Source organism: Cornus florida, unplaced genomic scaffold (assembly GCF_030987335.1).
Source record: "Cornus florida cultivar Cherokee Brave unplaced genomic scaffold, ASM3098733v1 CherokeeBrave_3.0.0_Hap2_Chr05, whole genome shotgun sequence".
Taxonomy (NCBI): Eukaryota; Viridiplantae; Streptophyta; class Magnoliopsida; order Cornales; family Cornaceae; genus Cornus; species Cornus florida.
Window position 1 is genome coordinate 111,816,857 of NW_026775575.1, and position 24,733 is coordinate 111,841,589.

At 35.5% G+C, this 24,733-nt stretch overlaps 4 protein-coding genes across 8 annotated transcripts; 3 read left to right on the forward strand and 1 right to left on the reverse strand.

Annotated features, from left to right (window-relative positions):
* The first annotated feature begins 636 nt into the window (after nucleotides 1-636).
* Nucleotides 637-2,303, forward strand: LOC132310484 (F-box protein CPR1-like). The gene has a single exon (XM_059808656.1). It carries the CDS (start codon nucleotides 1,202-1,204, stop codon nucleotides 2,051-2,053), a length of 852 nt encoding a protein of 283 aa, XP_059664639.1. The 5' UTR covers nucleotides 637-1,201; the 3' UTR covers nucleotides 2,054-2,303.
* Nucleotides 2,304-7,219: 4,916 nt separating this feature from the next.
* Nucleotides 7,220-7,738, reverse strand: LOC132309983 (pathogenesis-related protein PR-1-like). The gene has a single exon (XM_059808225.1). The coding sequence runs from the start codon at nucleotides 7,736-7,738 to the stop codon at nucleotides 7,220-7,222; it is 519 nt and encodes a 172-aa protein (XP_059664208.1).
* A 2,769-nt stretch (nucleotides 7,739-10,507) lies between these two features.
* LOC132308630 (uncharacterized) lies at nucleotides 10,508-15,796 on the forward strand. Of its 4 annotated transcripts, XR_009482452.1 has the most exons (5): nucleotides 10,508-11,945; nucleotides 14,491-14,608; nucleotides 14,727-14,983; nucleotides 15,113-15,208; nucleotides 15,401-15,796. XR_009482452.1 is itself a non-coding variant. In XM_059806767.1 (4 exons), the coding sequence occupies exons 1-3, from the start codon at nucleotides 11,191-11,193 to the stop codon at nucleotides 14,943-14,945; spliced, it is 1,092 nt and encodes a 363-aa protein (XP_059662750.1). In that variant the 5' UTR covers nucleotides 10,508-11,190; the 3' UTR covers nucleotides 14,946-14,983; nucleotides 15,113-15,349. The 4 variants fall into 4 exon arrangements, 2 of the variants coding, with proteins under 2 accessions (XP_059662750.1, XP_059662748.1); XR_009482451.1 differs by having other exon boundaries at nucleotides 14,727-15,208; nucleotides 15,401-15,794; XM_059806767.1 differs by lacking the exon at nucleotides 15,401-15,796 and having other exon boundaries at nucleotides 15,113-15,349.
* Nucleotides 15,797-20,176: 4,380 nt separating this feature from the next.
* LOC132308631 (BES1/BZR1 homolog protein 4-like) lies at nucleotides 20,177-24,628 on the forward strand. 2 transcript variants are annotated; one of them, XM_059806769.1, is made up of 3 exons: nucleotides 20,177-21,052; nucleotides 23,450-24,174; nucleotides 24,253-24,628. In XM_059806769.1, exons 1-3 carry the CDS (start codon nucleotides 20,837-20,839, stop codon nucleotides 24,260-24,262), a joined length of 951 nt encoding a protein of 316 aa, XP_059662752.1. In that variant the 5' UTR covers nucleotides 20,177-20,836; the 3' UTR covers nucleotides 24,263-24,628. The 2 variants fall into 2 exon arrangements, with proteins under 2 accessions (XP_059662752.1, XP_059662751.1); XM_059806768.1 differs by having other exon boundaries at nucleotides 23,450-24,628.
* The last annotated feature ends 105 nt before the right edge of the window (nucleotides 24,629-24,733 follow it).

A 24,733-nucleotide genomic window follows, 5' to 3' on the forward strand; every position in this document is an offset into this window, starting at 1 on the left:
TATATATATGATCGATTTTCTATGTTGGTTTCTTTGGTTGTGTACTTTGTGTATATTGTATGCCTATATATATCAAATTTCTTTGGGTCTTGCAATAATAGGTTTCTAAATTTTGGGTTGTAATAATGGATTTCTTTGTGGTTATGGAATGGTGGTGGCTGCAATGAGTGCCTAATGGTGGCGATACGGCTGCTCTCTTTTCCCCTCGGCTCTCCCAATAATGTATATATACGGGCAATAGTGAATATATATAAGGGCAAATTTGACTTTTCATCAGTTCTGATATTTTACAATAAAAATGAATTAAATATTGAAGGGTAATCTGGTCTTTTCTAACGTTTTAAGGGCTTGTTTGTATTAAAATTATCACAAAGGTCTCTCTGTCCAAAAAAACCACTAAGTTATATATGCTTGTCAATACATCAAACCTCAAGATTGTCATTATAATTAATCCTTCATATTAAATAGTGCAGTATATCACTTATTTATACACACTCCAACCTCCAATAAAATTCTAGACAAATTCAACTTGTAACGCTAGCCCGTAAAGGTTCATAACCGTGCCACAAGGGGTGGTACAAATTGCCTTCGACTCGTGTCTGTGTATCTATCTAACGCTAGGCCGCTGTACACAAACCTTTCTCGTAGAAAGAAATTAAACAAATCAAATATTCCCGCCCTAATTCGTTATATTATTATACGGAGTAGATCATTTCTACGCGAAAGGTTAGCTGATGAGCTTCACTCTGTCGTCGCGAGGGAGCTATTTTCTTCGTACACATCGATTAGATTAGGGTTTGACAAGAAGACCACCAGTTCATCGGGAACCGATGGCGGCGTTGACGTGACAACTCCTGATTAGAGAAAGCTACCGATGAAGAGCAGGCATTAAAATAGGTAAGATCTTTTCTATTTGATCGTAAAGCCCAATTTATTGGATTCATACAAACCCTAAAAAGAAGCAAAAAATGTCGGAACTTCCGGTGGATATAATCGCTGACATACTATCAAGATTACCGGTAAAACCCTCAGATGCGTATGGAAATCTTGGTGTGGTCTGATCGACAGCCCACATTTCATCAGATCGCATCTAAATCGATCCATCGAAACCAACACCAACCTGAGCCTCATTGTCACAGGAGTGGACCCAGCATCATTCTTGGTGTACTCTATAGACTTGGACTCTCTCGATTATGATCATATGCTAGAGCTTGACCACCCATTGAAGAATGATGGGGGAGAGACCGAAGTGATTGGTTCTTGTGATGACTTACTCTGTTTGTTTAATTTACACCAAAACCACAAAAAGGTTGCTTTATGGAATCCTTCGACCAGAAAACACCATAAGTTACCAGCAAACCCGATTGCGTTCCCAGACATAGGTCGCAACCGTCTCACTATCGCATACGGGTTTGGGTATGATCGTGTCAGTGATGACTACAAGGTGGTGAGAATGATAGAGTCTCTTCGCGAAGATCTTGATTCATTTGACTGTGAAGTTTTGGTCTACAATCTGAAGTTGAATTCTTGGCGAAGAATTCAAGATTTTCCTTATTACCACCGGTACAGCGGATATGGTATGCTTGCCAATGGGGCATTGCACTGGGTTGTGTTTCCAACACCGGGTTTGGATAGGCCCGAGCTGATTGCTGCTTTTGATCTTGGGGTTGAGGAACATCGATTGGTGCCACAGCCTGATTATCCCGGTAAGAATTTTGACTTGAATGTGGAGATCCTAGGAGGATGGCTTTGTGTAATTTGCGACTATTGTAGGTTCGGTGCTGATACGTGTGTTGATATATGGGTGATGAAGGAGTTTGGAGGTAAGGAATCTTGGACTAGATTATTTTCTGTTGCACAACCAAGTTCAATTAGGGAGTTCAAGTATGTGTGGACTCTGGTTTTTTCTCAGAGCCGTGGGGAAGTACTACTGATACAGGATGGTGGAAGGCTTCTTTGGTATGATTTTAAAATGAATACAATCAAATATACTGAGATTCGTGGGGGAGGCATGGAAACTAATGTTTGTTTTGGAAGCCATACACCGCTTTGATGTTGATGTTCGAAGTGATGAGGAGAACTGGATGATGGTGATGTTGAAAGTGATCAGGAGAACTGGAGAAACAGCAAGCAAACCTAATAGAATGTGAAGGTGGGAAAAAAAAAAAAAAAATTAGGGAGAGACTACTGGAGTAATTGTGCTTTGTCTTCCTCTCTCTCATTACTTTACATTTCTCAACTTGATCTTCCTTGGCAAACAGCAAGCAAACCTAATAGAATGTGAAGGTGGAAAAAAAAAAAAAAAAAAAAAAAAAATTAGGGAGAGACTACTGGAGTAATTGTGCTTTTTCTTCCTCTCTCTCATTACTTTACATTTCTCAACTTGATCTTCCTTGGCAGTGTATAGAGCACTGGAGTATCTAATCGAGTTGGATTACAAATGCTGAGGCCAGTATTGGGCTCTCAGCTACTAGCAGTACATTTTTCAAGAGGTGAGAATTGAAATGCATGTCTTTTAGTTGCTTTGAAGTTACTGATTATGTTACATGTTGCATTTTGTTTCTTTTTAGAGATGATTTTCTGTCTAAGGGGGGCCAAACTGGTGCTTTGAGCAACTCGAAGAAGCAACGCAAGATGGATAAGTAGTAGGTTAATAAAATTTGGCAGTATGTTTTAGAGTGGGGTTGATTTCTTTATCTTCTAACGTTGTTTTATTGTCTAGATTAAATTTCATGGTATTCTATCTTATATATGATTTTCTAGTAATAGAAATAGAGATGAGATCTCCTATTTGTGATATAGGTATAGAACAGATGAAAAGGTTACATTTCATATGATTATACTGTATACTTCTCTTACCTAATTATGTTTTAACTTAATTGTTATTATTATTATTTTTGTGCAAATAGAATGATGAAAGGTCTGAATTAATCTTTTTTCTTTTCCTTCCACCTCAGTTATCAAAATATGACAAGAGTAATTACCATCTCCTTCCCAGTTTCCACCATCTTTTCTCAAACATGGATTGCCAATAACGTACCCTTTCCTTGTGCCTTCCCACCTTAGCTAGTCATGCATCCAAACATGAGTACTGCTTGATCGCCTTTCATTTATTTTAGCATGGTTTCCTTTATTTTTTTTTTTCCCATTTATTTATCCAAATGCAATAGATAGTGTCAAACCCACAACAAAGTTGAGTCCTTATTACCAAACACATGAACAAATGTAATTTTATTGCAAACTAGATGATATATATTAAGATAAGACATAAAGAATAAGGCCTTGCTTCATATGTCACTATGAAAAGTGACCAAAAAAAAATCACTATTTGTAGTCTGCTTGGATGTGTTTTTCAAGAATAGTTTTTTAGAAAACTGAGAGATGAAAGTTGGGGATTTTAGAGAACTACCATTTGCTGTTCTGAGAGTTTTGGAAACAGAGAGTTCGCTAATTGAAAACATGGAGAACTGCCATCATTTAGGGGGGAAAAAAAAACACTTCTCGCTTATTAGACAGCAGCCACACGATCCTCTCTGTTTTTATCTAACAGAAGGAGAGTTCTCCCTGCAAATTTCTTCAGCCATCATCAAATCTCTTAGACACACAACAAGAAATTTATTCAAACCTGGTCGAGCCATTGTAAAATCTCTTAGACACAACAAGAAATTAGTTCAATTCTGGTCTCTCAACTTCCCTTTATCTCTAGTCTTGGACTCATGATCGATCTCTCTCGCTCTGAAGGTAACACAATCAATATCTCAATCTCTCCCTTTAAAATTCATAATTTATATTCACATGCATGGAGAACTGTTTTATGTTATCGGTCCATTGGGAATGGTTGTCGTTTTTGAAGTTCATGAGTTTTCTTTGGTTCTCATATTTTTATTTGGATTGGCGTTTGATTGCTTTGCTTTGCTTTGGTTGGATGGATTTGGTTGTGAATGAGAGTTCTTATGGATTTGGTTGGCTTGATATAGTTTTTTTCATACTCCAGATTAGGGTTTTCCTTGATTCCTTTGATTTGGTACATCTAACAATGCTCTCAGATTTAGTCATCTTGAATTAATGGGTTTTATTCAGTTCAGTTTCTTTAAAGATGAAGATTGAGGATGTTGTTTAATGTAAGAGTGTTCATTCATTTTGGATTAAGTGGTCATGTTTAGTTCAGGGATATAATTAAGGATTGAGTTTGTGATTTTCAATTTATGAATGTTTTGTTGTATGTGTGGAAGCTATCCTTTATTAGGGGCTTTGCAATTGCATATTTTCATGTATGATTTTTTTAATTTTCTGTATGTGATGAATTCATTTTTGCTGGTAATCTAAAAATATGTGAGTGATGGTCCAGTCCTAGTTTCTTATATAGTTCGTTTTCTGCTCATTTCATCCAGAAGTGTGAGGAAAATAAAGTGAAGGCTCATGTTACATCCCACAATTACCTTGGGAAATGAAACCCTTTTTAACTTCCCAAGTTGAAAACATATGTGAAGTAAATGGAGAACAAAATCTCCCCAAAACACTGGAAAAAGAAAGCCCAAAACAATCTCTCTCTCTCCACTGAGTTAACTACTTAAGTTTAGGATCCTTCTTTTCTAAAAAAAAACAAACCCCTGTACTGAGGGGTTTTTATTTTCATACTGAACTTTCAACATCATCCTCACTACCATTAATTAGTAAAAAGTTGTAGATTTAATTATGTAACTGCGCACATTACCCTTAATAGTGACTATCATTGGAGAACAACTCTTTGGAACTTGTTCTCAGTGATTCAGAGGCTTCATAGAGACCCATTTTCCTCTATGTGAATAATGGTCAAGTTTATGAGTTAAATGAGTAGATAAGCTTGAGTCAAGTGGTATAGAAGTGTAAGTGAGTCCAGTGGAAAGGGGGCTTGATTGTGTGTAAAATGAATTCCAATGTAACGTGAATTCTTGATTATGTGTAAACTTGATATATTGAATACATTAGGCATGTTTCTTATTAAGACTTGAGGTTGTGCTCCGATAGATAGAAAAAATTGAGGTTGTGTTGGTTTTTAGTGAGGAGTGGGGATTATTTGAGCCATAGTAGGTGATAAATGTGAGCCACTAGTTCTTCTTTATTTTTAATTTCCTATCAAAATGAAGGGGAGTAAGGATTCTTGGTGAGGAATGGGGGTTATGTTATTGATGTTGCACTTCAGCCATAAGTGATATGATTGTTCAATGCATCAGGTTTGGCACTTTTTCAAAACTGTTCACTGTATAATGTGGCTTATTAGTATCAGTTCATGCTTGCAGATGACATAGTGATTGATGGAAACCGAGTTGAGTTAATATTAGACCATGTTGGCAGGTTGTATCAGTTCATAAATGCTTGCAGTATATCATTCTTGCATATGTTATCCTTCATAGTATCAGTTCAGGTAATGAATTTTCTTCTTTCATGGCATACTTGGATGCAAAGCATCTTCTTCTTGCAGACTTACATAGTTGCATGGTTGCAAAATTTGATGGCATACTTGGATGCAAGGCATCTGCTTTGATGGCATTATGTTCAGTATGTTGGAAATGGGGGCATTAAAAATATAAACTTTGGATGAGATTTGAAATAGATTCCGCTAATAATTTTTTACGGATCTCTAGACAAGCGCGTTTCTCTCCGCAAGGAAATGAACGTGGTATATTTACTTTCTGAAATCCGTTTCTGGATGAATGAGAAATTAGCTCCAAAGTGTGGTGTTTTGATAAGCCTAAATGGGTATGCAAAATGTGGGAAGTGTTTGTCCCACATGGAAAAAATGTTGAAACAAATTGAAATTTAAATAAGCTGAGTTTATGATTTGGGCTTGGGCTTGGGCCTAATTGTAAAGTCCAGATTATTCTTTTTTGGAATTTTGGATTGGGCCTAATTTTGGACTGGGCTTATTTAAATGGGTTTCACAAATGAGTGGGTTTTTTGGATGGTTGGCTTTTTGAATTAAAAAAAAAAAACTACTTTTTAGTTTTTCTAAAAGGTTACACCTTTTAAATTAAAAACCCACTTTTTAGTTTTTTTTTCAAAGGGTTACACCTTTTTCCGAACCATCATAACCCATGGTTGTACCCACTCGAAAAGACACCATGTGAACCATTGCAACCTATTAGAATGGACGTGTCTATTGGTGAACAGACACCATGCGAACCATTGCAACCTATTAGAATGGATGTATCTATTGGTGAACAGACACCATGTGAACCATTGCAACCTATTAGAATAGATGTGTCTAGTGGTGAACAGACACCATGTGAACCATTGCAACCTATTGCAATGGTTGTGTCCAATAACGAAGAGATACACCCCATCTGAAAAGACATTTCTGTTTCTATAAATACCCCCCTTTGGATCATTTGCAAGTTGTTCATTTTCATTTTCTTCTATCTCCCTCTCTAGACTTGAACCCAACCCAAGTGGGTTCAAACCATAGGTTAAGTGGTCCGAATCACTTAGACCCTAATCCAATTTCATTGAGCCATATTAAGATTGGTCCGAACCATTTGGTTCGGATTATACCCAATTCAGCATTTATATAGTATATAGATGCATTTTTTAGTCAGAGAGAGTATTACACAGAGGAGGTTCGCCGTATCCACGAGTTTGTAGTGCTGCTATTGGTGGATGTAGACCGTTGTATCCTGGGAGATAGACGCCACTGAGTCCGTTAGCACCATAGCGGGGCGAATCTGTCTTAAGGACATAGTATCCAATACTAGCCTCGGTCCAGGTTCATTCCTTGCATATTATTATTATTTTATTGCTTTATTTTGTATATTTAATTAAATATAGAGTTGCATATTTAATTAATGATTTATTAGCATATTGTTAATTATCTCATGACATATTAGTATAAGGGTTGTTATATCTTAAAAGTCACATTAAGCATATATTGTTCCAACACAGTACTTGTTAGTCCTTTTGAGTCTTGTATATATGTTCAGATTTGTATATGATCAGCCTTGTAAATGTTCAAAAATTCAACAGTTATTATTATATCTTAATTAAGATCAATCATGATTTGGAAGCTTGCTGTTTGTGTATGATCTGTAAATCAAGCATGATTGGGGGTTAAAATTTACTTTTGGTCTGACCTTCTATTACACTACAGAAATTTATAGGTTTGGATTTTTCTCTTCAATGAATACAGGTAATAACATGTTTTGCAAATGCACTGTTATAAGGTTAACAAGCATTCTCTTCCAAATCAGTATGGTCTCTCCCCAATAACATTGCCATGAGGATAGTACTCACAGACTACATATGTATCACCACTTCTGCATTTGATCTTAGCACACCCAACATCCCTTGTGCTCCTCCACACAACCTGTGTATAATGCAAGCACTCTTTATTTGGCATGCACTTATTATTTTTGTAGTCATAGTATGCTTCTTGTGCCGCCCACGCCGCGACTGCATCTGATGGCTTCCACCGGTTCCCCTGCCCCCAGAAAATGTTCTCACCCAAGTCGCTGTCAGAGTGAACCAGTGCACAGTCCCCTCTCCGCTGGTTCGCGTACCATTTGGCGTAGTTGGCTAGCTTCGTGCTCCACTGGAGAGGAGGGACGTTGTGTTTCGCCCTCACTGCGTTGTGCGTGTTGAGGAATTGAGCAATAGTAGAATTTGAGTTGATGATCATGGCCCGTCTGGGTGTGGTTGAATTTACTGGTGCAACGAGACTGAGGGTGGCCATGAGGAGACATAGAAGGAGCTTTGTGATGACCATTGTGGATGGAGGGTATGGTATTATTGACTTTGTTGGTTGATGACAAAAGTTGGAATTGCATAGATGGGTTTTTATAGTGTTTAATTCATGGAATTTTGGGATATTTAAACATTTGAATAATTGTATTCTAAACGATTGATTGATGTGTTTAGTCCCCGAGAATTTTGTCCATCTTTATTTGATCTTGATTGTTTTTTTTTTTTTTGGTTGTTGAAATGGAATGTTTTAATAGAAATAATGGTAATGATTTGGTTTTTGTCAGCTAAATTGGTGGCTGAAAGTATGTTATTGAACGTGGAAGTTGAGAATGAACATGAAGAAGTAATCATTTGCCATTAATGAAATTCAATCGTGAGAAGAAATGTTCTTCCAACTCATGGCAAAGGTCAACTATTAAACGGAAAACTGTCAGATTAATTCCATTTGTGATACTCCGAATCACTTAACCCACTTATTACAATCACACAGTTGAATGCACCTGAAATTTTGATTCTGTAACACTGATTTTCAATAAATTCAAAATTTCAAATATACATATTTTTATTTTTAGGGTTAAATACACACACACACACACTAGCGCAAAAAGTTCTACGGATTATTCTCAATTTCTGCCACATTCAAAAAATGAAAAATAACATTTATAGACGTGACAACTCTAGCTAGCTATCTTTCTCATTAAATTTTACAATATGCTTCTCATTAAATTTTACAATAAGACATAATTGTGTGTATTTTACAATATTTCATAATTGTGTGACATAATTTTACAAGAAGAACACAGTATTTTTTTAAAGATAGCAATCTACTGATCATTTGCTTTCCTACTAATCATTTGCTTTCGTAATAAAGTTCTTGCAGTGGAAAATGCAAATTGTAGTTTGGAAGTCAAAATTGATCTTCCATTCTCTTCACACAGATAAAATGGCAATTCATTCCATGCAAAATATATATATATATATATATATATATATATATATATAGTCATGATCTCTTGCTCCTTATATAATAAAAAAAATTAATCCACACTTTCTATATACACCGTTAGATTAAATCTAATAGTCATTTTTCAAACCCACCTATGACCTTTTCTTTTAACACAAAACCACTCCTACCTTATTTTTAATTTCTTTATTTAATTTTACTATTACTATTTACTATAACAATAAAAAGGTAATTATCAAAATAAAAATAGAAACCTTTGAGTAGGAGGTTTATATCCGGTGGTCGGGATAGATTGATGGCTCGATTCAACTCTCTCTCCATTTCTTCGTGCGTGGCTGAATTTGAATCCATGGACAAAAGTGTGAACAAATGATTACTCTTCATGGATTCTACAGTCCCACCATAGTCTGTACATCATCATCATCCAATAATTAAACCCACAAATTCACAGATTCAATAATGAATTTCACTAAATGCCTAACTTCAAATTGAAATAGAAAGAACTTTTGTTCAAACTTTAAATGAAATTTTCTTCAATTTCAATTCTAATGAATCAATTCAATATTCCAAAATGCAACAATACATCATATTTGTTGATAAATTTACTTATGCTAGAGAAGTATATTAATTTACTTAAATTGAGAACAACAAGATGTTACTTAGAAAAATACTATAATATCATACTGTTGTTACAAAATTGAAAGATATGGGCATTATTTTTCTTTCAAAGAAACATTTAAATAAAAACAAATTTATTAATAAAATATATGGGTATTATTTTTTTTTTCAAAGTTTTCTATTTTTATTTTGATAATTACCTTTTATTGTTACGGTAAGTGATAATGGTAAAATTAAATATAAAAACTAAAAATAGTGTAAGAGTGATTTTGTGTTTAAAAGAAAAATCATAGGTGGGTTTAAAAAATGACTGTTATATTTAATCTAACGGTCTATATAAAAAGTGTGGATTAAGTTTTTTGCTCCATGGGGAGCAAGATATCTAGACTATATATATTAAAGTGTGTGTCCATATATAAGGGCAGGGGTTTGCAATTAATTAATTATTAGAAAAAAGGGAGAAGCATAGTTTGTACATGTTCGATGTTTTCCTGAATTAAATTATACCAAATTATCTAATTAAATGATACTCAAAGAAGGTTCGATTTTTTTAAAAAAATTTCTCGAGTGAGGGAATTAAATATAATTTGGTATTTTGAAAAATAAGTTGTGAGGATATTTTTAGGCTTAAATAATGATTCTCAATATATATGTAATTATTTTACCTAATTTAATCAACGGTGAAAAACAAACTTTTAATATAGACCACTTTGTTATTTTGAGTTAGTTATTAACTCAGTGTAAATATAATTTTCCCTACTATTTAAATATGTCGGTGTGCGGCACCTGGTTTAGTTATATAAAAAACACAAAAAAATGAGTCTTTTTAGTTCAGTTTCAAAAAAAAAAAAGTAGATTTTAAAGATTGTCAAACAAATGAATTTCACATATTTCCTTTTCATTTTTGTTGACAGAAAATAATTCTTGCAAAATGTAAACAAAAACATGCCCTAAACCTCCCTCAATCATTTCTTTCACTTACTACTCGGAGTAGAATCAATAAATCAGGGACTAATAATATTTAATATTAGGTAGGCTGAATATTATTTTTCATAAATCAATGTAATTATGTCTCTTTCATATAGTATGTAATGTTGGGTGTTTTTATTTAATTGGTTGTCACACTAAGAGCATCCCAGTGGATTCTTATTTGGATATTGATTGGTGGCGATGCAAATAGTTTGGCGGGAGATTCCACACTTGTGCTCCCACAAGATCATCTACACTCCACTCTCCACATCATGAGAAATGGTGGGCTTTGTGTCTAATTATATTTTACAAAGAAAAAGTTATCATGTGTGGTGATGTATAAAATAATTATTGTATGTATTTATTTAAATTTTATTGTATATGTTTTTTATTTATTTTATTTTTTTTATAATGTATTGTATTAATTAATTAATTTAAAAAGAGTCATAATTTAATTATCTAATATTAAATTTTTTTTTAAAACAAATAATCAAACAAATAATTAACAATATAATTGTTATAAATAAAGCGGTTAGGAAAAAAAAAAATCAATTCATTTTAGTCAGTATTTTGTGTTATTTTATTTTGTTTTGTTTTTGGAGACTCAACTTGTTGGTGTGACCGTGTGCCACTCAGATGGGATTTCCAGCAAATGTTTCCTAACAGCAGTTGTTGATACACACTTCTTTTTTTTTTTTCCCATTGGCGGGGACAGCAACAATGTCACAGACGGGTGAGAAGCACCTTCTCTCTTAAACCCTCAAATTCTCCCCCACCCCCAAATTCCAGAGACGAGTTTTGCTCGCCCAATGCTCGGTCGACCAACCTTTCTCTCTTCAATTCAATGGCTTTCTCTTCAACTCCACTAACACAGCTCTGAACTCCGAACCCACAAAAATCAAAAGACCCACACACTATCAAACATGGCTTTCTTCAGAACCCTTCGTTCTCACCATTTCCACACACTCGTAAAACACCAGAAACCTCTACATAATTCTTCCAAAACAACCCATTACTTAGTTTCCAATCCTCAGAAATCTTCCTTACTTGCTTCAATCTCTCACAGAACCATATCGCTTTCGGCACAATTCGGAGCTGAATCGATTCACTTAGATGACGGCAAAGAAGATAAGAAGAAGACAAAGAAGCCCTTGAATGTTTTCTTCAAAGAAGCCGTCGGATTATCCCAAAATATTGAGAAAAGTGAAGGCGAAAGCGACATCGAAACTGGAGAATTGAAGAAGAAACTGAGAAAATTGGAGGAAGAAGTGAGAAAATTGAATGCGGATAAGAAGGAGGGAGAGGTTTTGAAGAAGAAGCAGCCTAAGAAAGATGATGGGTTTTCACAGAATGAGTCTAAGCCTAAGAAAGATGATGGGTTTTCACAGAATGAGTCTAAGCCCAAGGGCTTGTATTCGTTGTTCACGAATAAGGCAGCTAACAGTGAAAAATCTGTGGATAAGGAGTCTTCCAAGGTTGATGAGCCAATGGTTTTCAAGGAGCTCTCAACCGACATGGTTCTGTTTGCGACTCATTTGTACAAAGAAGGATACTTTAATAATGCTAATTTCTTGCCAAGGGACAAGTTTGATGATACTTGTTTTCAGAACAATTTTGGCCGTGATTATCTAAAGTTCGCCACCGAGAAGTTTGGCAAGGATAACCAAGAAATCGCAAAGTAAGAACAGATCTTTACTGTAACTGTTCTATTGATTGATTATAGTTTATTACTTTTGTGGTGATTATATTTCTATGCCAGTTCTTATCTACTCCTGTTTGAACAAGTTACTGTGATTAATTGTTGAAGATTGCTTTGTAGTGTCAGTGTCAGATATATCTATGATGTTGTCATGTTAGCTTAAACTTCTCTATTTAGATTAAAAGTGATGGTTTTTGCTTAAATATATGAAAACCTTTATAAGGTGATGAGCAGTTGTATATTTAGAGATGAAAAATGTCGCATTGATTGGTGATTTAGTCTTTCTAATTCCTTATTTTGGGGGCTATTTGGGAGTTGCACAAACTAGTGAGTGGCATGGACTGAATAGGGATATGATAATTGGACCTTATGGAGATGAGGTGAGATATAATTGTTTGCACACCAAAGTTGTAGAGGTGATTTGATTATTAGGAAAACGAATCATGTGTCTCCCTTCTCTTTCACATGTGTTCCTTTGATGTCAGTTCTGCCCTTTCCAAGTTGGGTCATTGTCCTATTTCATGCAAGATTAAATATTATTTTTTCTTTAGAGTGGATGACATCCCTATACTGTAACCTAGCCAATTCTGGTTTTGGGGATGGGTTTGATTACCAGTGTTCATTGTTGATAGTATTTGCCTGCTAGCCTTGTATGTGGTTGCTACATGTTTCTTATGCTTGCATTTTGTTGTTTTGGTTTGGGTTTGTTGCTTTTATATAGGGTTCTATGCCCTTCCTTTAGGTTTGTACATAATGTATCCTCTTTTGGTTGTTAAATAAGCTTACTTAGAAGGGAAAAAATAGGAGAAAAGGATTTCACTTCTGCACAAAATTCTCACATTTGATTACTTGATTTTCCACCAAATGCTCGTGGTTGATTCCATATAGTTATACTGCCTGCAAGGTAGGCTCAAAAGGCTTAGACTAGTTCTCATCAACTGTTTTTCAGAATTACCCAAGCAGCTTCCTTTCCCCGGTTAGGAGTTTCTTGCACAACCTCCAAGGGGAACAACATGGTTGTGATGGATGGTATGACCACCACCCCAAAGGGGAGTCTAAGGGTTCAAGCCCCAAGGTGGTGCATTTCTTAGTTATTTAAATGGTTTGAAAGGTAAGAAATAGTCATGCTTTTGATGATGGAGTTGTAGAAGACAGTTTCCTGAGGAAAAAAAAAGTATTATTAAAATTCTAAATTTTATTTGTTAACTCTCCAATTAGCCAAATTCCATGGTTTCCCCATTTGCAATAATTAACATGATTGTCTAATTTTCCCATTTAATTTATTTTAGCCTTGTCAGCTTTCCGGTTTTATTTTTCCTATGTCTGTGTTTTGTTATTATCTGAAGGATTCTTTGGGATCAAACTTATATCTCTTACAAGCTTCATGTGTGCAATTTTTTATTCCTGTTCCTGTATCTTGCTTCCTTCAAGCATTATATTTTCTTATTATCATGATTCCTTTTATCTTTTGGACCCACTGAATTTAATACTCTTCAATTAATAGATTTTATATGATCTAACTCTGATTTTCATATAACTCAAACATCAACACTTAAGGCAGCATTACGAAGATCTTTTTCTTAGGGTAAGAGAACTTTCTGTAGTACATACATGAGTGAACAATGCAAGTCATTTTAGAGGAAGAAAAGCCGAGAATAGTTGACAGATTGTTATGCTGGTTTAGTTCTTTATCATGTAGCAATGGTTCCACTGTTTTATGACAACTATTTTCGTGTCTAGTCATCCTTTTGTCTAGTATCCAGATCTTTACCATCTCTTAAGAGCTTGCAATTTCTCCTGGAAATCTCTAGATCTGTTTCCTGTGGGTTCAATGTTAGATCTTCAAGCCAATTGACCAAGGAATGAATCAATATTATCTCTCCTTGATTCCCTTAAGTATTGTTACCTCGCAACTTCATGGCTTTATGCTACATGTTGGACTTTAGAGCTGGTTGGAACTTTTTCTTTTTCCTAATAATTTTCTCGTCATATTATCAAGCAAATGTTGTAACTCATTTTCTCTAATTGATCCACTATGCCTCCAATACAAAATCCTTAGCCAAGCTGACAGATCATATACCTTCATGAAGGAGACCTTTCAAAATGTTGTCTAGTAGCCACCATCTGTTTATTCATTGCTTGGTTTCTCAAATGTTCTGACAGTGACAAACCACCGTAGCAGTGCTATACCATTACCAGCCTAAATTTCCTCCTCATAAGAGATTTCTTTCCAGTATTTGGGGTGGAAAATAGGAACTATCATAAAATATTCCGGAAATGTGCTATGTGAACATCTGACTTTACAGATCTAGAACTTCCCGTGCAAATGACAGCAACTATTCGTGTTATGTTTCTTTTTATCTTCTTCTTAGAATTATCTATGTTTATATTTGTATCTTGTTTTTCAGTGAATTATATGTATATTCAATTATAGTGCAGGTTTTATGTTCAGTCTAGTTTAATTTTGTATTCAGTCCCTCCTGGCTTCTTTAAAAATTTAAAAATTTAATTTGTGGATTCATAGGTGGTTATCAGGCAGTGACTTGAAAAAGGTAGCCTTGTTTGGTTGTCCTTCTCTTTCAAGGAAGAATGTTTTTTCTGCTAAAAGATTGCGCACTTTTTTTCGAATTCCGGAAAACACTGTAAGTTAATTGCCCAGTTGAAAGTTCTCCATCATCGATTAAGTTTTAGGCTCATCTATACATAAGGTTGAAATTATAACACATTCTTTTCATTCTCTATTGTCGTGCTCAATTTCAGGTTTGCAGTAGATGCGCGTTAAAACAATCATGCAAGTTCCCAAATCAGAGTGTATGGAAAGGCGACACCAAGCAGTTGAATTTGGCTGTTGTAATGAGGGTTATCGTTTTGTATGCTTTGGAGGCAGTACCTCAACAGTTGGTAGTGCCTGATGAGATAAAGGCTTCTGTTAGTCGGTTGCTGAAGGAGGTCGTAAATCTAAGTCAAACTATATCATAAGGCTTGTTCAGGATCTTATCTATGAAATGAAGTTTCAGGTACTTTGAGGACTAATTCTTTTCAAGGCTGCTTGCCCCCTGATCATTTTAGTTGCTTCTATACTGACTTAATTCTCTCATCGTACATATGATACTAATGATGCTAATGCCAACATCTGGGCTTTTGAGATGATATACATGACTACTGCTGCAAATGTTGCTAAAGTATGTGAGAAGGGGCTTTTCCATATGTATGTAGACGTGTCATCCTGGTTGCACCGGCTGGTAAACTTTTTGATTCCTTAAATATAATTTTGTGATTGGCACACTTCTCTATATCTGTCAGTGATTTTTTTTTTTTTTCTTTTACACCCTTTGTCAATTGTTTTTGAACTAAAATGGGAATTGAATTCTAATGTTCATTTATTTTATTTTATTGTTAGATTATAATTGTTAACTTGTACTAGTATTGGTCAGTGAACAGATGAACTTTGAAGAGAGCTTGGCCAACTTCTTTTACATGCATCCTTTCATTTCAAATTTATGTATTGCATAAAAAACAAAGAAACCCCAATTATTTGTGACGCTTTGAATTTTTTGCTGAATTTCAGTGACTGCAGATCAGAATTGTTTCCGGGTAGGGTGCATGTGTTAATCTGTTTCTGGGTAGGGTGCGTGTGTAAATCTATATTTTTTATCTACGAAGCATTATGGAAATATTAAATGTCCATTTTCCTCCCTCTATCGTCGATAGTTGGACCATCAGAGTTGTTAATTTCCTGTACATTTAGAACAACTTCCTATTGGGTATTGAAGAATAATTGACGAGTAAAAAGGGAAACAAATAACAATGTTTGCAACTTTAGAATTTTATGTTAGGACTCAGGAGTATAAATGGGATGGACTTACAATTTGTGACATCAAATTGTGACAATTTGGTAACCATACGAGTCATGACTATATTGTTGGATTGACTAATCATCGAGTTTTAGAACTAGGCTTGGCAATAACTGTTTCCTGAAGGAGCACAAGTACTCTTAGTTTGATTTCGGTTTGAATCACATAGTTTGATTTGATTTACATGTCCTTGCACATTTTCTTTAATATAGTAAATGCATTTTAAAGCATTGTACAGAATGATAGTTGTCAAATTCAAACATGCAACTCAAGGGGACATCTAGTGGCAAAGATTCCCACCTCATGTCTTGGAGGTCAGAATTTTGAATCCTTTTGGGGCCACCCTTGGGGAATTTTTTCTGTAATTGTTTTTTTATTTTTTATTTTTTATTTTTTATTTTATCATGGCAAACAAGGGAACAAGCAAAACACACTAGCAAACACAACCCTAGCTGCCCAAAAAAAACTCCTACCCACCCAACTGCCTGGGCAAACCACGGAACACCTGACTGTCCATAGGATGAGCAAGAGAAATTTTTGCCACATCATGAGCCAGCGAATTTGCATCGAGACGGACATGAGCAACTCGAACAACATGAGTAGCTTCCATAAGATGTTGAATATCATAGAAGGTAGAAATGGCTGCAGGACAAGCTCACACCCTCCTCACAGCCTCACATAAGATACGAGAGTCACTCTCCAAACACAAGCAGCAAAACTGAAAGGCACGAGACCAAAGCAGTGCCTCACGCATGACAAACGCCTTGCTTTTCGGTAATTGTTTGGTGCATGTAGGTTGGGATTGGTATGGGTGTTTTAAGAGTACCGACACCACCATTGTTGAATTGTTTATTTATTTATTTATTATCAAACATGCCTTTTCTGGCTTAGCTGAAGTAAATTAGTATAAAGTTTCACCACAGCCCTCAAAGTGGGATGATCTTGAATCATGTCAATCATCGTATTGGTTTACGATCCAAGGCCAGTGACGTGATTATGGGTAACTTGAAAATTGAAGAAACCTCCTCCTCCTCCTCCTATGCATAGACATTTTTAGTTGGGGCAGCAATCTGAACTGTTCATTGGGATCAATAGTGGCACGTAAGTCAATTCATCATCGATCTCGCATACACACTTTTCTTCTTTTCCACTTTTCCACTTTTCCACCGTATGGATGGATAAGAAAGTGAACCATGATTAAAGCAGCTCCATTACTTGGCCATCCGTTGAAGCCAATTTTCTGGGATTGGTCAATCATGGTGTCGTTTTTATCAAGCTCATTTTGATCCAACTACGAAGAGGTTGACAACATTTTCATGATAACCTTTTCTTTTACACCTCCAGATTGGTAGCTCATGACTACGTCTTCTCAATGTATCCACCCTCCACAGTGCTAAGAAGAAAAGACTGAAATCTCACTTATGTTTTGACACACGGTTGTTGACAGTTAACCAACTTTGAGTATTGACGTGTGCGATCATACCAGCACTAATGTATTTATTTTATGAGAATCTGTAGTTAAGTGTGCAGACGAAAGTAATACTAGGATGAGTGATCCTGAAAAGTCAAAAAGATTTTTGAGTAATGATTAAAAAAAGACTCTATCAATAAGAATAAAGAATGAGTAAGGAATGAGACTAGATTATCTCTATTAGTAGTTATCACAGTCTCCTGTACAAATAGTCACCTACGTTTTTTTACCATTGTTATAATTCGATGGTGTGTTGAGAAAGACTGGGTTTTCTAAAATCATTTTATTAAAAAAAGAAGAAGAAGAATAAGAGATTAGTATGATTTGTTATAATTTTGTCTTCCATTACTTTTATTTGCAAAAATGAAACGTTGGGGTCAATTAGAATGCCTCGTGGGTGGCGAGCATATCGGGCTGCATGTGACCCCACCGCTTCACAAAGAAGGTCGCAACCAACTGGTCCCCGCGGTCCCCACCACCTCCCACCTGAGGCCTCCGTGGTTGAAGAATGAGTCCGATGACTTGTCATGCACCTGACTGCACGTGCTTATGGTCTGTTTGGTAGGGAAAAATAGGAATTTAAAGGATGAAAAACAAGATGGATGAAAAGTGATTGATATCCAAATTCAGCACTTAATTAGAATAATGCAATTTAAACAGAAAGTGATTGATAATTAAATTTAATATTTAATTATAAAAGGGTTAAGTCACTTAGAAAAAAAATCACGATGAGAAAAGTGACTTCAGTTATTACTAAATTCAGAAATCTATTTAAATTTTAAATTTTTTTTTAATTACCATCTAAAAACTTCAGTTTTTAAGTTTTTTAGTTTCTTCAACCAATCCGTTTCTTTTTAATTTTCTTGTAATGTGAGAATTTATTTATCACTATGAATATGTTAGAGGGAAAGAAAAAGTTCTTACTAAATAACTTTTAGGTAGATTTGAATTTTCTACATTTTACTTTAAAATAAAATAGGACCTCCTCTACTGGAATTGTTTTAAGTAGAAGTCCTAATTTGAGACCTAATACTTTTAAGGTCGAAGGCCCAAATTCTTACCCACTAAGCCGACTCAGGGATTAGGCATTTCAAATAAAATAAACTACTGTAATAAACACAGGATAAAAACATACAGTAACTAATAGAGACAAGACGTATATGAATATGTATTCCCACTGCTAATCTTAAGAATTGCTTGAAATTTTCTGGTCTCTTAGTTAAAACCAATATTATATTTGGATGAGTTTGGACAACACTTTTTAGTTGCTTGAGATAGGCTGAGTGTTGAAAATTTTCAACCTAACCTCAATTCTACGTTGGTTCGGAAAAAAGAGTTACGCAACTGAAGGTGTCACCGAAAAGTAATTTGTGGCGCTTTTCGGCTGCCTAAAGGGCAATGCCAAACGCGGCCTTAAGAATGGCATAATCGAGTCACGTGAAAGGAGTTGTAGCCTGAGTTGTAGTCATCGCGTGTTGCACCCCACATGCAGATGGATAGCGAGAGCTCACTCTCGAGTCTCGACCGAACCCCATGGTGCTTCAACACTTTCACCGAACTTCTGACACGTACGAATGAATGTTTTACCTTCTCTTCATTGGCAATTTGGCATGATATATGTATACGTATAAATATACAGTATTATATACTAAAGTACGTAGTAGTAGTAGCAGCACTTCTCCATTTCATAATTCATTTTGGTAGTGAGAGAGAGGAGAGAGAAACGGTTGAGGAAGTGACATGCCAACGTCACATGCAGTCAGCGAGTCACGCACCCCTCACCCCTTTACTGGTCCCCACAAGGCTCCAATCTACTTTTTAACGTGCCACTTTGTACTTTGTTTGTTTTTGGCTACCGAAAGTGCCCTTCATCAAAAATTAATTCAATAACCGTCTTTTGTAATTAACTGAATTATTTTATACTTTTTGAATTTCTGAATAACATTTTTAGAGAATTTAACCAAACAAATTCTTAAGATTGTGTTTTTGTGGTCTCAATTTAGTTTCTAGAAACAATGAAAACAAAAACATCTTTTAGAAATAGAACAATATCATGTGATTTTTAAAATTTTATAATTATTTATAAAGTAAAAATATATAGATTTTTTTTTTGTGATCATATTCAAAACAATAAATAACTTGCTTTTCATTAAGGTTACATTCTTGATTCTCTTGTAACGACTAAAGTCTCATACATTTAATCGATTTTTATGATTTTTCTTTCGAAATAATAATAAATCAACTGTGCACAAGTTGATTTAGGCATTTTAAACTGAAAAATTCACTTGATTTTTAAAATTAGTTACACAGAATTTTTGTTGCCTTTTTTTTTTTTCAATTGTCTTTAAAAACACTTTGAAGAATAATTGTGTTGTTTTTCATTTATAAACTATAATGATACAAAACTGAAACATGAAACACAAATATTGTTATTCAAGAAAAAAAAAAAACACAAATATTTTTTTTTTACTTAAAAATAAAGAAATTTACTTTGAATATATTTAAATTTTAAGCCAGGTTAATTTAAATTTGAATTTTAGATCAAATATATTTATATGACTTGTCACTAAATACTTATCGCAATCAATTTCAAAACATAATTTTAACTGAAATGAAAAATATTATTTCAATTTCTCCTCTAAATGTTTTAGTTAATCACCTGTAAATGTAACTGATTTTTTTTTTTTGAAACATAATTTTTAGTTTTATCAAAATAATACATACTATTTAACTTTTAAAAAATAATCATACATATTAAATGTATCTTTTGTCTTCGGTTTTAGTTCAATTCGTAAGTTAATGGTAAAAATGTAATTTAAAATCCATGCATGGACATTATTAGCCTCGATGTATTCACCTCATAAGCTCCCCTCTAATACCGCCATTTTTAATATGACCCAAATCACTCCTGCTTTCGTCGCCCTCTTTTTCCCGGTTTTTTTTGTCTTACAATCACTTTTTTCGTAAACCGATCTCTCTTTTTCTCTCAAGATCAATCAGATCACTCGTTAGCTTTTGGAATTCAGATCTCTTATATCTCTCAGTCGATCGAAATCTCACTCCCTCAATCAGAAGGGCTTGCCTTTGATTTTCTTTGCTCTTCACTAATTATGATTTTCAGTTGATTTCAATTGAGTTTTCCAGTAGAATTGTGTTGTTTTAGTCAGATTTGTTGTTCGACACATGTTCTCTTGTAGTCATTTTCTTCTCAGGTCAGTTTGTTTCTTGAAATTTCAGAAATTTTAGCTCGAATTTTCATTGCTCTGCTCTCTGTTCCAAGCAATTTTAGGCTTTTGATTTTATTTTTTCTACAATTTATCAGTTCAGGTCAGTTCGTTTTTTGAATTTGAGCAATTTTAGTTCGAATTTTCGTCTAAATATCTTCTAGACAGCGTCTTGGTGTTCAGATTCATCACTCGGAAGCTGAAAACCGATTTTCAATTGCCCTGTTCTCTCTTCCAAGCAATTTAGACTTTGATTTCCTTTAATATATATATATATATATATATACACACACACACAAGTATATATATAAATAGAGAGATATGACGTCGGGGACGAGGATGCCGACATGGAAGGAGAGAGAGAACAACAAGAGGAGAGAGAGGAGGCGACGAGCGATCGCGGCGAAGATCTTCGCGGGGCTCCGGATGTACGGAAACTACAAGTTGCCGAAGCACTGTGACAACAATGAAGTCCTCAAAGCTCTCTGCAACGAAGCCGGTTGGTCCGTTGAACCGGACGGCACCACCTACCGTAAGGTAAAAAAACACAGATTCTGATAACCTCAATCACATTTCTTTGAATCCATCTTCTTCTATGTAGTTGTGTGTTTGATCTTAATTTGCTCCCTGCGCAATTTAGTAGCAAGCTGTACACGCTTAACCTGTCCGATGTCTCGGCGCATATAAGCGGTTTCAGTCAAACCAGTTTTGTCGTGCATTGTTTTTGCTATACTGAGCCTGGCTCATCATAGCAGCTCTTGGCGATCTGTTATGAAATAGGGGTGCATTTTAGCAGCTTGTAGATATTCAGTGGCGTGTTTCTGTAAAGTGCGCAGGGTGCAAGTGGCGCATGTTAGGGTGCTGTCGGCGTTTGTTTAGATTTGTTTTAGCGGTCAGGGTTTAGCTTCCTATATATATTTTTCAATTATTATTATTATTTTTTTTTCTCACCGGCGTACGTCAGATCTGGTCGGGACTGTGAAACTGTTTCTTTATCCTTTTCTCTTTTTCTTTCTTTGCTTTCCTGGTCGCGTGAATTACAAGATTCCCTGGTTTCAGATACTTTCAGTGACTTAAGTCTCAGAGATCTGAAACTACATTTCTAAGCTGAAGACGACAATATGCCCCTGTTGATTCACCACTCCCACTTGGATCCAGAAAACCTGAGAGTTAGGAGGGGTAGTTTCGGCATAATACGAGTTTCTCTCTCTTAGATAGATTTGGTGCAGCATCTTTTTAGTGAAGTATTCACTTTGTTTGTTGCAACAGAACTTTTTCAGTTCTGTTCAGTTTTCCAATTTGGAGGCCTCTCTCTCTCTCATTGCTCTCGTGAAAGTTCCTTCTTTTGCAGGAAAGTTTCATTTATTCATGTTCCGTGGAATTAGCTGATATCAGTAATGGCCCCGGAAGTGAAAAACTTAAATGAGTCCGTTGTAATAATTTACATGGCATTATCCGCTTATTAAATACTATAATGTAGGATATAATTCACAAAAATAAAATATTTTTATTTATGTTAAAGATGCAATGAAGTTTTTCTCCTATAAGAAAGTATTTTAATGTGTTATAATCATATTTATATACTCACTCAGTCCCAAAATAATTCCAATGCGAGCTAATTGTGTACTACTCCTACACAATTAGCTTGCTATTAAGTGGAAATAGCACATCTTATCTATATAATATTGCATTGAAAGCAACACTTGCATATAAGACCAAATATTAATTTTATTATTGATGAGGACTTTGTCTACTACGGACTATATGAGACCAAATATTAATTCCATGATTTTTTCAGTGAGGACTTTGTCTACTACGGACTATATGTTTTATCATTTGGATTTTAGAGTCATAAAATCATGATTGCACTGTGTCCTGCTACTATAAGAGGATTTTATTGCTCCCCACCTAGTCTCTGAGAACTAGGACCACACACCTGTAGACCGGATGAATCAGCCAAGCTTTGCTCAATGTGCATTTTTTTAAGTTTTTCAATTATGAAGTGATGTACTATTACTTATGATGAGCAGTAGAAAAAAACATCAAGAATAAGTAACTATTGTATGTACAAGTTTAGTGTATCTTAGATTTCGTTCTTACCTGAATTCCTATGGATGCATTTGCCAATAATTTTTTTCCAAAGAACATATTAGGTCGTTCATCATGTCAATTGCATGATCATCCATGATGTATTTGTCCACTACCTTATTTATTATTATTATTATTATTTTAAAAAACAAATATATAAAAAAGGAACAGATATGCACCCTATTGTTCATAGAGTTTACAGGTTATTACCATTCCAAACAAAAATTCTAGATGAAACAGTGAACTTGGCTTACATTGTGGAGCAAGTTGTGAATCAGATACTACATGTCCTTTAGAGTCCTCAATATGAGCACAGTGGAGAAATGGGGATCACCTTTATCAGACCGTAAACAGGCCAATAAGGTTATAAGAAAGGAGCAGTATTCCTTTTGGTGGTTGGTCTTGTGCAAGACGACTCGTAATGTTGCAGGTTAAAGACACTTAGAGAGTGAAGGTCACCAGCTACAGAAAGTATTTTATGATCTAGTGATAGTAGGTTTAAAGTATCAGTTTTTGACACCATACACTGGACTTTGACCCGGACACTGGTAAAAAGAATTTCTTATTGGCCACTAAATGAAAATAAGAGGTTTGCGCCTCAAAATAGTGTTCATCGTTTGATGCTTCATAGGTGGAAGCGCAGTGGTGAACTTGGGCTTCTGAGTGCGAGGCAGAACTTAAATTTGGTTCCCTAATCTGTGCTGCTTCATTTATTTACTTGTTTTCTAGTTCTACATCTGGAACTTTTGTCTTATGCTGCTATTTGATTTGTAATTCGTTGTTCATAATTTAAATCCTCTGCGTGCACCCATTTATATGCCTTTGATCATTTTATGATTCTTTTAGGGATGCAAGCCTGTGGAGCGCATGGACATCGGTGGATCCGCGTCAGCAAGTCCATGCTCATCCTACCACCCAAGCCCTGCCTCTTCTTCCTTTCCGAGCCCCGCCTCATCCTCTTATGCTGCTAACGCCAATGCAAATGGCAGCTCCCTCATCCCATGGCTCAGAAACCTCTCATCTTCATCCTCAACAGCTTCTTCCTCCAAGCTTCCCCATCTCTATATCCATGGTGGCTCCATAAGTGCTCCAGTCACCCCTCCATTGAGCTCCCCAACTTGCCGTACCCCTCGACTTAAAAATGACTGGGATGACTCCCGCCCAGGATGGGGTGGGCCTCACAACCCTTTTCTTCCATCTTCCACTCCACCAAGCCCTGGCCGTCAGATTCTTCCTGATTCAAAGTGGTTTGCAGGTCTCCGAATCCCCCAAGGTGGGCCAACTTCTCCAACATTCAGCTTTGTCTCCTCAAATCCCTTTGGCTTTAGGGAAGATGCTCTAGCCAGTGGTGGTTCTCCCATGTGGACTCCAGGCCAAAGTGGGACTTGCTCTCCTGCTATTGCAGCAGGCTTTGATCATACTGCTGATGTGCCAATGTCTGAAATGATTTCAGACGAGTTTGCATTTGGAAGCAACACAACAAGGCTTGTGAAGCCGTGGGAAGGAGAGAGGATTCATGAGGAGTGTGGTTCAGATGATCTTGAGCTTACTCTTGGGAGCTCAAGGACCAGGTGTGTTGGTATGGAGATGTGATTCCAGCCTTATAAAAGTTCTGTTTTACTCATCACTTGATCTGCATTATACTGCAGAGATAAATGAATGCATAAAAGAGAAGATCAATGCTCTCTCCATGTGAACTTTGAGTTCATTATATAATCTTTAACTGTTCCGGGGAAAGGATTAAAAGTTAATCAAGGTAAGTCTGTGAAGGTGTTCTTTCTTTCTTTCTTTTAAATTATATTAGCTAGTCAATGTGTGGGGTGGTTTCACAACCCATATTCGATCCTTTCTACTTTTAGTTTAGATTTTCGTGGAAGTCCAAAATAGAGAAAAGGAGTGGCTGCCTCTCTTGGTTCTGGTTTTGCCATTTGAAAGCAGTGTTAAATGGCTGAAAAGTGACTTGAACTGTATCTCAATTGTAAAGCCTCTGGAAATTAGATAAATTGGACTTTTTGGTCTTCTGCATATCTTATCACATTGTAATGTGCTTAGCATGTTATGTCAGCTGCTATCTTTTTGACCATTACTTTAAATCTTTATGTCTTGCTTTTATCATTGATGCATTAACAT

Bases quoted from the DNA above. Each gene is read 5' to 3' on its own strand.
- LOC132310484 (XM_059808656.1), top strand. From the start codon at position 1,202: ATGCTAGAGCTTGACCACCCATTGAAGAATGATGGGGGAGAGACCGAA.
- LOC132309983 (XM_059808225.1), bottom strand. From the start codon at position 7,738: ATGGTCATCACAAAGCTCCTTCTATGTCTCCTCATGGCCACCCTCAGT.
- LOC132308630 (XM_059806765.1), top strand. From the start codon at position 11,191: ATGGCTTTCTTCAGAACCCTTCGTTCTCACCATTTCCACACACTCGTA. The intron at 11,946-14,490 runs GTAAGAACAGAT...GTGGATTCATAG, and splicing joins GATAACCAAGAAATCGCAAA to GTGGTTATCAGGCAGTGACT. The intron at 14,609-14,726 runs GTAAGTTAATTG...GCTCAATTTCAG, and splicing joins TTCGAATTCCGGAAAACACT to GTTTGCAGTAGATGCGCGTT.
- LOC132308631 (XM_059806768.1), top strand. From the start codon at position 20,837: ATGACGTCGGGGACGAGGATGCCGACATGGAAGGAGAGAGAGAACAAC. The intron at 21,053-23,449 runs GTAAAAAAACAC...TGATTCTTTTAG, and splicing joins ACGGCACCACCTACCGTAAG to GGATGCAAGCCTGTGGAGCG.